Source organism: Capra hircus, chromosome 17 (assembly GCF_001704415.2).
Source record: "Capra hircus breed San Clemente chromosome 17, ASM170441v1, whole genome shotgun sequence".
In the NCBI taxonomy this organism is placed as follows: domain Eukaryota; kingdom Metazoa; phylum Chordata; class Mammalia; order Artiodactyla; family Bovidae; genus Capra; species Capra hircus.
The window spans coordinates 17,086,336-17,100,560 of record NC_030824.1 but is presented as its reverse complement, the minus strand read 5'-3'; the positions used below and the strand labels follow the sequence as shown (position 1 = coordinate 17,100,560).

The 14,225-nt window shown below is 40.9% G+C and overlaps 1 protein-coding gene across 1 annotated transcript in view; it reads left to right on the top strand.

Annotated features, from left to right (window-relative positions):
* IFT81 (intraflagellar transport 81) overlaps positions 1–14,225 on the top strand; it is a 99,739-nt gene that overhangs the window by 63,137 nt on the left and 22,377 nt on the right. Inside the window, exons 12-14 of the mRNA XM_005691425.3 lie at positions 344–493; positions 7,594–7,722; positions 8,697–8,786. Of these exons, the coding sequence (XP_005691482.1) occupies positions 344–493; positions 7,594–7,722; positions 8,697–8,786 (369 nt within the window). The remainder of the gene's footprint in view (positions 1–343; positions 494–7,593; positions 7,723–8,696; positions 8,787–14,225) is intronic.

Genomic DNA, 14,225 nt, shown 5'->3' with positions numbered 1-14,225 from the left:
CCAAAATTGGTCTTCCACTTTTTTCTTCTTCTTCTTTTTAACCTTTTTAACTTGTATAGGATTGAAGTTGCTGTTTTCCAAATCATTATTATAAACCTCACAATGAATGCTTTTATATAAGGATTTACAGTATTTAATGGGTCCAAAAAATCAAAATGTACACAAAGTATTTTAATTGAGCAGTTAGTCTTTCCAAGTTTTTAGTAAAACTAAGTTATTGTTCTGTATTTGTGACACACATGTTGGACAGTAGAAAAGAAAATGCTTGTAATACATTGAGGTTATATATAATATTTAGCAACTAGTTTTCTACTTATTAAACTACACTTGTGTTCTTTTGCAGTTCAAGCGATATGTCAGTAAACTTCGAAGCAAAAGTACAGTTTTCAAAAAGAAGCATCAAATAATAGCCGAATTTAAAGCTGAATTTGGTCTCTTGCAGAGGACAGAAGAACTTCTTAAGCAACGTCATGAAAATATTCAACATCAACTGGTAATACAGAATTATATTGAGGTTCTAAAAGTACAAATGCCTAGAGGTTTATAAGTTGTAGCTTCATGCTGAAGTCATTGTTTTTATTAGAAAAACCATAAAATTATTCATTTTTTCTGGTTAATTATAAAGGTGACCTATAAGCTGATTCATGTACTTTACTGTAACAATGAGTGTTTTTTTATGTGTGCTGGACTTTGGGATAATTAATAGAAGTTGAATTCCAAGTAGCTTTTTCTTTTGGATAGCTAACTAATATAACAAAAATAATCATACCAGGAGATTGACTGTAATTTATTTATTTATCGTGGCCTACTAGGCAGAAATCTAAGCAGCCACTTCCATGGAGCTGTGGAAAGATATATTCAGGGAAGATTCTATATGGAAGTTTGCCTGTAGGCTTGGTTCCCTATATATTTGTGCTTTGGTTGTCAAAAAAAGTTCAACCCAGAGAAATCTCTCTAGCAATAAAGCTGTTCTTGTTGTGGGTACCAGTTTCTCTGAGCTTTCTTAATTTGGCTTTTTTTTTTTTTTTTTTCTTTCACCCATTTGGAAATTATGTCATCATATGATGTTGGCTGGCATGCATGCATGCTAAGTTGCTTCAGTCATATCTGCCTCTTTGCAACCCCATGGACTGTAGCCTACCAGGCTTGCTGTCCATGGAATCCTCCAGGCAAGAATACTGAAGTGGGTTAGATGTTGGCTTACCAGCAAGCAATAATCTGTTAGAGGTTAATGAAATTTCAACCAGTTGTGGGTAGCTGGCAATATGCACTTTTCTGTCTCATGCTGTTGAATATTGTTTACTTCTAGGGAACTAAAGATTGAACATTTACAGTACATCAAACATAGGTTCTAACAGCAGTAACTTAAAATTGATACGTAGCAACTGTATTATTGCTCACTTCAAAATATTTTCTAATTTTCATTGTGATTTCTGTGACCTATGGTTACTGCTTAAAACCAAACATTTGAGGATTTTCTAGTTACCTTTCTGTTATTGATTTCTAGTTTATTTCTGCTATGACCAAAGAACATACTCTGTGATTTCAGTTCTTTGAAAATTTTGAATGTTGCATTATGGCCTGGCATGTGGTCTGTCTTGATCATTGTTCCATGCATAGTTGAGAAGAATATATATTATGTTGAGGATGGTGTTCCATATATGTCAATTCAGTCCAGTATGTTAACCACGATACTCAAATCTTCTGTGTTTCTATTGACATTTTCATCTGCTTTTCCCATCAATTATTGAGAAAGATGTTTTACAATATCTATGATCTTTCTTTTTTTCGTTCCATCAGTTTTTGCTGTACATCTTTCCTTAAGCTTCTTAGAAGCAGAGCCTGAGAAGGGAATACTTGGTACAAGTGATTTTTTGATGGAGGGAGTACCTTCAGAAAAAAGGGAATGAGGGAGACAAGTGGAGCAGTAGAAAAAAGCCAAACCAGGGTGTATTTTTTAATTTTATTTTTAATTTGAGGATAATTGTTTTATAATACTGTGTTGGTTTCTGCCATACATCAACATGAATCAGCCATAGGTATACATATGAAGGGTGTATTCTTGACTGAAAACAGCTTCATTTTGATACTGTGAGGAACATCTGGGCACAGATTGTTCCATGGAGTTGATTCCACCTTGAGGCGAGGGGTCTGGCCTTTTATACTCCCATATCAGTCAGTCATCAGCTGTGGTAGGGTGATGAGGCCTAGATGAGGCAGGTCCCATTGGGCCAAGGGCATGTTCTGAAGAAGGGGCAGCTGTGAGGCATTAGCAATCAGCACTCTTGCAGCACTCTAGCAGCTTGCAGATGAGGTCTGAGTGGCGCACCAACAACATCCTCTATAACCCGTCCCTTGCACTGAGATCTGCTTGTTTCTCATGTTAAAGTCACTCCATCCTGGTATTTCTTCCATAGGATTACAGTTGGTCAAAATTTCTAGGACAATTTAGGAGAGTTAGTGGGACAAGTTAAAACTCTCTTTGCTGCATTTGGTCCCAAAGACATAACTAATACTCAATATCTCCTTCCTCTACCATCCATCCTAGATTCCCCACACCTTTAGCTAGTACCTCCAATGGTCTAGATGACTTACTTGGTGGGATGACTCAGTCCCTCATTCCTCAGAGCTATGAGATTCTAGTAACAATGCCCTTCTCAGGCTGTGGTTGCTAAACCTACCCATTTACTGGTAAAACTGGGCAGGGGAGTACCAAGATATGCCATAATGGATCACATGAATGCCAAATATATTCCTGTCTGTCCCCCATTAATAGCAACATCAGTATAGCCTTAAGGTATCCTGCCAATAAATCACTCCTTTTTTTGCCCGCTGGTCTTTGGGCATGAGGAGCCCATGCGACAGGATGGTGGCCAGAGGATTAAGTTTAGAGGGCCTGTCAGTGTGCCTTCTGGTAAAAGCATGCCCATCCTGGAAATTAGAACATTTATATTCACAGAGCCTAAAGTTGTGCCTCTTCTGTTGTGGGCATTCTCTAGTGGGTATATACATGTGATGAAGAGATCTTCACTTAGTGTTAATTCTTATAGCTTGGTCCACATGCCTTCTCCCCAGACCTCCTTGTCCCTAGCCATTCAGTCTTGCTCTCTTGTTTCCCCCAGGCCCCTGACCAACAAGCTAAGCCATTTGTCACTGCCCAGAGGATACAAGATAATCTGGGGTTTTAAGATTCTCAAGTGAATCTATCCCGTTATCCCCCTTTCAGACTCAGCACACATTCTCTTCCCTATCACAGCCCTGACTTTGACATGGGATATAGTCAGCCTTCTATGAAGTTTTGCCAGGATTAAGTCCTGTCCCTTGTTTTCAGCTTCCTCTGCTCTGTAGCCATAGGAAATGAGGGTTTCTTTAAACCTTCTAAGGAAGTTCTCTGACCTTATTGCTTTGCATTAAATCACTGATTAATGGATTTGAGCCTGTCAGTTGAGCTTAGCAACAGCCACCCAGATTTCATAGTCTTACAGTGACTATTTATTTATGCTTCTCAAATACCAGCCACATTGCACCAGCTAGTACCTTCCTGTGATAGTTCAGGTCCTCCGAGAAGCATCATCCAGATTGGTTTAAATGTACAAGAGATTTATGAAGGAAATATTTGTGAAGGGTAGAGGGAGTTGGGCAGGAGGAGGCAGGGAAAGATGTTAGGCTCTAATGCAAGTCTGATATCTATGAAGGAAGAAGGAGGAAGGAAGATTGGGGAGGAAGAACCTCAGGCTATAGGATATTTTAAGGACATTTTGGTTAGGAAGATGGGGAGTTCCTGAGCCAGTCACCAATAAGAGGAGTTCCCTGTCAGGAGGGAATGGGTTAGCCGCTGGTAACAGCCTGGGGGAAGCATGGCCTTGGTATGAGCATGATGGTGGAGACAGAGGGCCAGCAGTAATGGGTGTCATCCAGCTTTGTTCCTCTCAGCAAACTCTGGAAGGAGATTCAGGCAATCCGTTGTTATGACCACTATAATTCCTTCCACCTATTTTCTGCCCTAGTTGACAAGTCTTAACAATTGTACTGCTGTAACATGCCCAAGACTATTACTCTACTTGCCCCCAGTCAGAAGGCCCTCTGCTTCGTTCATCCAGTGAGTGATCCAACCCTAGAAGCCAGGTTTGATCAGGTTCTCTAGAAGGAGAATCTGAAACAAGAATTCTTGTTCTTCTTACATGATTAATTCAGTGAGTGCTCTTAGGAGGAAGGAAGGGAAGGAACCAGGATGAAGCAAAGAGGAAGAAGTAGATTCAGTTGGAGTCCAGTTTCATTCTGATTGCACAAGGAGCTCTGGAGCATAAGTTGCATCACAAAGTTGGTCTCATCTTTAGGCAAGAGGGCTGCCCGCTTTGGGCCCCTGTGTCAATCAGTCATTTGCTGTGGATCCTCTTACCACTCCAGTGTGTGACACAGTTCCTGTTCAGCCAAGGGTACACCTTGAGGAAGGGACAACTGTAAACCATCAAAATACCAACTCTCACAAGATGTAGGGGCTGGGTACACTGACACAGTAAGCAGATCAGGGCAGAGCACCCACAGTATCCACTGCAGGTATCCTGAGATTAGTCCATATGAATTTATTATAGTTACCTTCCTATTGGCAGTGTTTGTTTGACATGATAGATAACTCCCTCTTCCTGTAAAATTGTTCTTTACTTGTCTTCTAGCACACTACACTCTCCTTGTTTTTCTTTACTAACACTACCGTTCCTACTCCATGGCTGATTTCTTCCCACTTCTTCAGAGCCTAGATGTCGGAGTCCCCCAGGCCTTGGATCTCTTCTCTGCCCTCAGTCCCTTGGTGATCTTATTCTCTTATGGCTTTAAAGACATTGTCTGTGCAGACAACTCACAAATTTGGATCTCCAGCCTAGATCGCTTCTCAAATTCCAATCTTGTGCATGTAACATCTTGAACTGTCTATTGGATTTCTACTAGAGAGTATAGATTTTTTTTCAACACGTCCAAACTTAAAATTCTGACCTTCACTACTCCCTCACCTGTCCTCCTGAGTCTTCCTCATCTCAACAAATAGCAACTCCATTCTCTCAGTTCTTCAGGCCAAAACCCCCTGGAGTCATCTTTACCCCTCACTTTCCTTCACATCCTAACCTGTCATAATATCTTCTGGGAGGGACTTCCCTGGCAGTCCAGTGGTTGAGAATTCACATGTCAATGCAGGGAACTTGGATTCAGTCCCTGGTCCAGGAACTAAGATCCCACATGCCACAGAGCAGCTAAGCCCATGTGCCACAACTACTGAGTTTGAGCTCTAAAGCCTGCGAGCCGCAACTACTGAGCCTTTGTGCTGCAGCTGCTGAAGCCCACATGCCGCAGAACCTGTGCTTCACAATAAGAGAAGCCCGCATACCACAACTGGAGAGTAGCCCCGGCTTGCCTCAGCTTAGAGAAAGCCCAGGCGCAGCAACAAAGACCCAGTGCAGCCAGAAATTATATGTTTATATGTATATACACACACATCTTGTTGGATCTATCTTTAAAATATATACAGAACCACTTCTCATCACCTCTGTTGCCCCCATATGCTTCATACTACCATCATCTCTAACTTGAATTATTGGAATTGTCTTCTGACTGATTTCTCTGCCCCTCCCCTTGTCCCTCTATAGATTGATCTCAGTCAGCATAGATGTTAAAGTTTTCACTAAAAAACTCCTTTACCCTGAACCTTCTAACAAGTCTCCCTTTCTATTTAAAGTCCAAGCTCTTTCACTGGCCTAAAACACAACGCTATAATTTATCATCAAAACTAGGACACTTTTCAGAATGCAAAGGACAATAGATGTAAACTGATACTGTCTCAGCTAACCAGCTAAGTCCTATATGATCCCTCCCCTATCTCCACCTCTGTTTTAAGCTCCCCTCCCCCGCCCCACCCGTCTAGTTGTTTATTGAAAGGGCCAAGCATGCTCCTGTGCTGGGCTGTTCTCAGTCGTGTCCAAGATTTTAGTCCCCTGGTCCCCAGGACTGTGACCCCAAGGACTGTAATTCACCAGGCTCCTCTGTCTGTGGGATTTCCCAGGCAAGTATACTGGAGTAGATTGCTATTTCCTACTCCAGGGGATCTTCCCAACCCAGGGATTGAACCTATGTCTCCTGCATTGGCAGGCGGATTCTTTACCGCTGTGCCACCTGGGAAGTCCCCAAGTACGTACCTACTTCATGTCTTTTGCTCTTGTTGATCCCCTGAGTATCTCTATGACTTGCTCCCTCACTTTCTTCAGAGCTTCACTTAGGTGTCATCTTCTCAGGGAGACCTTATCTAACCACCTTGTTACTTAAGATTCCAACCCTACTCTTCCCTCACACTGTATATATTTTAGTTGTTTACCTATTGCCCATTTGCTCTCACTAGAAGTTAGCTCTGTGAGGGAAGGGATTTTTTTCCCTGGTTTTTTCTTTTTTTCACTGCAGTATATCTGGTGCCTAGAGCTGTGTTCTTGTTCAGTTTCTAAGTTGTGTCTTGCTCATTGACTGCAGAACACCAGGCTTCCCTGTCCTTCACTTTCTCCCAAAGCTTCCTCAGGTTCATCTCCATTGAGTCAGTGATGCTGTCTAACCATCCATTCTCTGCCACCCCCATCTCCTTTTGTCTTCAGTCTTTCCCAGCATCAGAGTCTTTTCCAATGAGTCAGCTCTTTGTATCAGGTGGCTAAAGTATTAGAGCTTTAGCTTTAGCATCAGTCCATCCAGTGAATATTCAAGGTTGATTTCCTTTAGGACTGACTGGTTTGATCTCCTTGCAGGCCAAGGACTCTTAAGAGTTTTCTCCAGCACCACAATTCGAAAGCATCAATTCTTTGGCACTCAGCCTTCTTTAGGTTCAACTCTCACATTCATACATGACTACTGGAAAAACCATAGCTTTGACTCTGTGGACCTTTGTTGGCAAAGTGATGTCTCTGCTTTTTCATTCGCTGCCTAGGTTTGTCATAGATTTCCTTCCAAGGAGCAAACGCCTTTTAATTTTACAGCTGCAGTCACCATCCACAGTGATTCAAGAGCATAAGAAAATAAAATCTGTCACTGCTTCCACTTTTTCCCTTTCTATTGGCTGTGAAGTGATGGGACCAGATGCCATGATCTGTGTTTTTTGAATGTTGAGTTTTAAGCCAGCTTTTTCCACTCTCTTCTTTTGCCCTCATCAAGAGACTGTTTAGTTCTTCTGAAGAGCCTAGAACTATACTTGGCACATTAATAAATACTAGATAAGTGAGCAAATATGTACAGTTTTTCACTTAAGATCATTCATTCACCAAATATTTAATGAGTGCATCCTGTGTTGTAGCTTCTATGCCAAGTACAGAGCATTATGCTGAAGTCTAAAATTATAATTACTTCCTATGTCCCTGAAAATACTATAGTAAAATTTAGTATAAGTTTATAAAATATAAAGGGATATAATTATTGTTGAAGTCAGTGAAGATTGTTGACTAAATTCCTTTATTTTACTTACAACTTTATTGTTATGTATTAAATCTATATACTTCTTATGGAATCATCAAGGTTAGACATCAATTTTGTGGACTCTTGTTTTTTACGCCTATTTTTATTCTTTACTTTCAGCAAACTATTGAGGAGAAAAGGGGTATATCTGGATATAGTTATACCCAAGAAGAACTAGAACGAGTGTCTGCTCTGAAGAGTGAAGTTGATGAAATGAAAGGACGGACACTGGATGACATGTCTGAAATGGTGATTACACAGGCTTTGTTTTACACACAGGCTCTAAGGCAGATATTTTTGTGTTTGTTCTGTTTTTAGTGCAACATTCAGATTTTCATTTCTGTGTATTGCTTTCGTTATATTCTTTCATCTGTCTTTATCACTCTCTTTAAAATTTTTCCATTCTTAGGAGGTTGTTCAATTTGTAATACTTTACACGTTTTGTGGTTTTTGAAGTGTGTAAAAGTTACACAGCATTAAAGAAATATTTAAGATTAAAAAAATAAGTTTTTCCAAATTATACTACTTAATTCAGTTATTTCATTTTTGTGTATGTCCTTAGTTTCTTTCCATGTTCAGGACTGCTATTCAACCAGAATGCACAGATAGAGCTTCATCAGACTTTAAAATGTTTAAATCTTTCATTATTTATTGGTAAATAGCTGCCTGCCCCAAACTCTCAGAGTACCTACCTCTACCTATCTTGTCCACATTGTTCCCAAAGCCCTCTGGATTTCACAACATCCTAACTCCTAAAAGGATTAACATTTTGCACAGCAGATGCCTGCAAGACCTGATTCATCTCTATGGCTGGTGTCCATTGTGATTGGTCATTGCTATACCTTTTGGGTTATTAAGTAGTTTGACTATCACTTCATCCATGTTTATGTGCATTTTATATAACCTACATAATTTATATGCTTTTTAAACTTAATACAGAGTTGTATATCAGCAACTTTGTAATTTGTTTTATCTTTCAGCTAGATTATAAATATTTCCCCATAATGGTTTACAGTCTTAATAATTGACATTTTGAATAGGTAAATCATATTCTGTCTTACTGAGAAGTCAATACTTATTAAATGACTTCCCTTTGGTTGGCATTGAAATAATTTATAGTTGTATTCACTTATATAAATACTTCAGTAAATGTCTTTGTACATATAGTATTTTTGTTCTTTTGAATTCTTTCTTAGATGTCATATATTTTATTTAAATGGCAGGTAAAAAAACTAAATTCCCTGGTATCTGAAAAGAAGTCAGCTCTAGCTCCAATTATAAAAGAACTACGACAATTGCGTCAGAAATGCCAAGTAAGATAATTTAGTTTTATGATACTTTTAATACTCTCTCTTGTTCAAATGTATTAGTTAAAATCCTAGATATTTCACTTGGATAATTCCTGGCAAACAAATCATTATTTCTATATGATTCTGTGAAAAAGAATAATAATGTGACCATCAATGGTTTTTGTTTAATTTATGTTGTTTTGTCATAAATTTTTGTGCTGGGAAGAGAAGGAGAAGGAGTTTAAGCTACAGTCAAAAGTGCAGCCAAATGAGATTTGTGCTTTAAATAATGTTCATGTCAGAGCTATAAATATGAAGTCACATTCTTCAGTGGCCAGGTGAAAGTTCAGATTGTGCCAACAAGTGGTGACAAGTTAATGTTAGATTAATGAACTTGCTTTGCTGGGGAGCAGGATGGGGGGCAAATCATGATAACTTATGCTTAAGTGATGAAATACAGTTACTTGGAAGCTAATTCTAGACACTGCTTTAAAGATAAACTGTAAGAAGATAAAAGCCCAGATCGGGTGGCCTTCACCATTTGACATAACAATGGTTATTTTCTCATTCTCCAAGTAGTAATTTTAGGTTTGAATGTGAGCGGTACTGCATGTGCCTAAGGATAAACTATAAAACTCTTCATAAATGCTATCCATCAGAGACAAGAGAAGCACAGTGAGAGATCACATGGACCTTGAAATCAGATAGACATTGTTTCCTTTTTTTATAGAAAATGCCATGGAGTCTGAGACAGGTTTCAGTTCAGTTCAGTCACTCAGTTGTGTCCAACTCCTTGCGACCCCATGGACTGCAGCACGCCAGGCATCCCTGTCCAACACCAACTCCTGGAGTTTACTCAAACTCATGTGCATTGAGTCAGTGATGCCATCCAACCATCTCATCCTCTGTCGTCCCCTTCTCCTCCTGCCCTCAGTCTTTCCCAGCATCAGGGTCTTTTCTAATGAGTCAGTTCTTCGCATCAGGTGGCCCAAGTATTGCAGTTTCAGCTTCAGCATCAGTCCTTCCAATGAATATTCAGGACTGATTTCCTTTAGGATGGACTGGTTGGAGTCCCTTGCAGTCCAAGGGACTCTCAAGAGTCTCCTCCAGCACCACGGTTCAAAAGCATGAATTCTTTGGCGCTCAGCTTTCTTTACAGTCCAACTCTCTGGTGATAGGTTTAGTGACTTGTCCAAATAGAGAAGGAAATGAGAGAGTTGGAGCTTCACTCTAGCATCTCTAGCATGTTTTCCATCTTCTGCTTATTTCTGGAACTCTGGAAGCAGAGTTCCATAGAATAGCAAGGAGAAATAAGAAAGCCTTCCTCAGTGATCAATGCAAAGAAATAGAGGAAAACAACAGAATGGGAAAGACTAGAGATCTCTTCAAGAAAATTAGAGATACCAAGGGAACATTTCATGCAAAGATGGGCTCAATAAAGGAGAGAAATGGTATGGACCTAACAGAAGCAGAAGATATTAAGAAGAGGTGGCAAGAATACACAGAAGAACTGTACAAAAGAGATCTTCATGACCCAGATAATCACGATGGTGTGATCACTCACCTAGAGCCAGACATCCTGGAATGTGAAGTCAAGTGGGCCTTAGAAAGCATCACTATGAACAAAGCTAGTGGAGGTGATAGAATTCCAGTTGAGCTATTTCAGATCCTGAAAGATGATGTTGTGAACGTGCTGCACTCAATCTGCCAGCAAATTTGGAAAACTCAGCAGTGGCCACAGGACTGGAAAAGGTCAGTTTTCATTCCAATTCCAAAGAAAGGCAATGCCAAAGAATGCTCAAACTACTGCACAATTGCACTCATCTCACATGCTAGTAAAGTAATGCTCAAAATTCTGCAAGCCGGGCTTCAGCAATACGTGAACCATGAACTTCCAGATATTCAAGCTGGTTTTAGAAAAGGCAGAGGAACCAGAGATCAAATTGCCAACATCTGCTGGATCATGGAAAAAGCAAGAGAGTTCTAGAAAAACATCTATTTCTGCTTTATTGACGATGCCAAAGCCTTTGACTGTGTGGATCACAACAAACTGTGGAAAATTCTGAAAGAGATGGGAATACCAGACCACCTGACCTGCCTCTTGAGAAACCTGTATCCAGGTCAGGAAGCAACAGTTAGAACTGGACATGGAACAACAGACTGGTTCCAAATAGGAAAAGGAGAATGTCAAGGCTGTATATTGTCACCCTGCTTATTTAACTTCTATGCAGAGTACATCATGAGAAACGCTGGGCTGGAAGAAGCACAAGCTGGAATCAAGATTGCTAGGAGAAATATCAATAACCTCAGATATGTAGATGATACCACCCTTATGGCAGAAAGTGAAGAGGAACTAAAGCCTCTTGATGAAAGTGAAAGAGGAGAGTGAAAAAGTTGGCTTAAAGCTCAACATTTAGAAAACTAAGATCATGGCATCTGGTCCCATCACTTCATGGCAAATAGATGGGGAAACAGTGGAAACAGTGTCAGACTTTATTGTTTGGGACTCCAAAATCACTGCAGATGGTGATTGCAGCCATGAAATTAAAAGACGCTTACTCCTTGGAAGGAAAGTTATGATCAACCTAGATAGCATATTCAAAAGCAGAGATATTACCTTACCAACACAGGTCCATCCGTCTAGTCAAGGCTATGGTTTTTCCAGTGGTCATGTATGGATGCGAGTTGGACTGTGAAGAAAGCTGAGCGCCAAAGAATTGATGCTTTTGAACTGTGGTGTTGGAGAAGACTCTTGAGAGTCCCTTGGACTGCAAGGAGATCCAACCAGTCCATCCTAAAGGAGATCAGTCCTGATTGTTCATTGGAAGGACTGATGCTGAAGCTGAAACTCCGATACTTTGGTCATCTCAAGCGAACAGTTGACTCATTGGAAAAGACCCTGATGCTGGGAGGGATTGGGGGCAGGAGGAGAAGGGGACGACAGAGAATGAGATGGCTGGATGGCATCACCAACTCGATGGACGTGGGTTTGGGTGGACTCCAGGAGTTGGTGATGGACAGGGAGGCCTAGCGTGCTGCAATTCATGGGGTTGCAAAGAGTCGAACAGGACTGAGCGACTGAACTGAACTGAGGCAGTATGCCTATAGTTCTTTCATTAAATCCATTTATATTTTAAATGGGGAGAGTTATTGAAAGAGCATTTAGTTCATTAAAGGAAATGCTTCCTGGGTAGCTCAAATTGTCAAGAATTCGCCTGCAGTGTGGGAGATCTGGGTTCAATCCTGGGTGAAGAGGATCCCCTGGAGAAGGGATTGGCAACCCACTCTCGCATTCTTGCTTGGGAAATCCCACGGATAAAGAAGACTCATGAACTACAGTCCATGGGGTCACAAAGACTTGGACATGACTGAGCAACTAACACACACACACACACACACACACACACACACAAAGGAAATGCACTGTTATGGAAATCCAAAGATCAAAACTATAGTCTGTCTGGAGCAGTTGGAGGTACAACTGCCTGAGCATTTGGGTTCAGGGAAGCTTCAGGGACATTAGTGGGAACTTGTGGATAATATCTATGTATGTGATAATAAGAGGGTTTCTCAGGTGGCGCAGCATTAAAGCATCTGCCTGCCTATGCAGGAGACACGGGTTTGACCCCTAGTCAGAAAGATCCCCTGGAGAAGGAAATGGTAACCCACTCCAGTGTTCTTGCCTAAAAAACTCATGGACAGAGGAGCCTGGTGGACTGTAGGAGCCTGGTGGACTGTAGTCCAGGAGGTTGCAAAAGGGTCGGACACTACCTGGTGACTGAACAGCAGCAACAGCAGCAGCAGTGATAATAAGAGCGTTTATCAAGTGCTATCTGTGTGCCAGGCACTATTACGTTTTTCATTCAGGCCGCATAACCACCCAGTTAGATAAACCACCCTTTACACAAAGAAGCAGATGAAAGCACACAGGGTAAAGGACTTGCCCAAGATCACAAAGCTGGTACATAGCAGAGCAAAGTTCTAAAGAAAGGGAACCCTCTTACACTGTTGGTGGGAATGCAAACTAGGACAGCCACTATGGAGAACGTGTGGAGATTCCTTAAAAAACTGGAATTAGAACTGCCATATGACCCAGCAATCCCACTACTGGGAATACACACTGAGGAAACCAGAACTGAAAGAGACATGTATACCCCAGTGTTCACTGCAGCACTGATTACAATAGCTAGGACTTGGAAGCAACCTAGATGTCCATCAGCAGACAAATGGATAAGAAAGCTGTGGTACATATACACCATGAAATATTACTCAGCCAGTAAAAAGAATACATTTAAATCAGTTCTAATGAGGTGGATGAAACTGGAGCCTATTATACAGAGTGAAGTAAACTGGAAAGAAAAACACCAATACAGTATACTAACGCATATATATGGAATTTAGATGGATGGTAATGATAACTCTATATGCAGGACAGCAAAAGAGACACAGATGTATAGAACACTCTTTTGGACTCTGTGGGAGAGGGCGAGGGTGGGATCATTTGGGAGAATGGCATTGAAACATGTATATTATCATATGTCAAATGAATCGCCAGTCCATGTTTGATGCATGAGACAGGATGCTCGGGACTGGTGCACTGGGATGACCCAGAGGGATGGGATGGGGAGGGAGATGGGAGGGGGGTTCAGGATGGGGAACACATGTACACCCATGGCAGATTCATGTCAATGTATGGCAAAACCACTACAATGTTGTAAAGTAATTCGCCTCCAATTAAAATCAATATATTTTTTTAAAAAAGAACTCATACTACACCAGAACATGACTCACTTCATATTGGCTTCTCACTGTTCCTGCCACAGCATGTGTCTACCTGTGTGCTGTTTTTTTTCTCCATTTTTTAGTTTCTCCTCATTCTTTGGATTGGCATAGTTGTAACCTTAGCTTGCTTATGGCTCCTCAGTGTTCACATCTCACACTGTAGCCTTTCTCTACATATGTGTTGAAGTTGTGAACTTATAATTCCCATTTTCTCTGCATTTTCTAATTTAAATTCCTGGTGCAGTGCCTCTCTTTGGAGAGCAGTTTTCCATGCCAGACCAACTCAGAGATTACTGCTATCCTCAGGTCAGATCAAGGGTCCATCCTTAGTTGAACCAGCTATGCTTGTGGGTAAGGATCAGAAGAAAGGAGGGTAATATGGAACTAAGCATAGCTGCCTAGAGAATTTTCCTTCTGGAGAAGCTACAGAATCAGGCAGACCCTAAATAACCTTAGGTAGATGACTTCATCTCTGTATTGTGTCCGCACCTATAAACCAATCCCTTCTTAAGAGTGGTAATAAAATTATGAAATAACACACGTAAGGTACTTTGCAATCAGTTCAGTTCAGTTGCTCAATCGTGTCTGACTCTTTGCGACCCCATTAATTGCAGCACGCCAGGCCTCCCTGTCCATTACCAACTCCCGGAGTTCACCCAAACCCACGTCCATCGAGTTGGT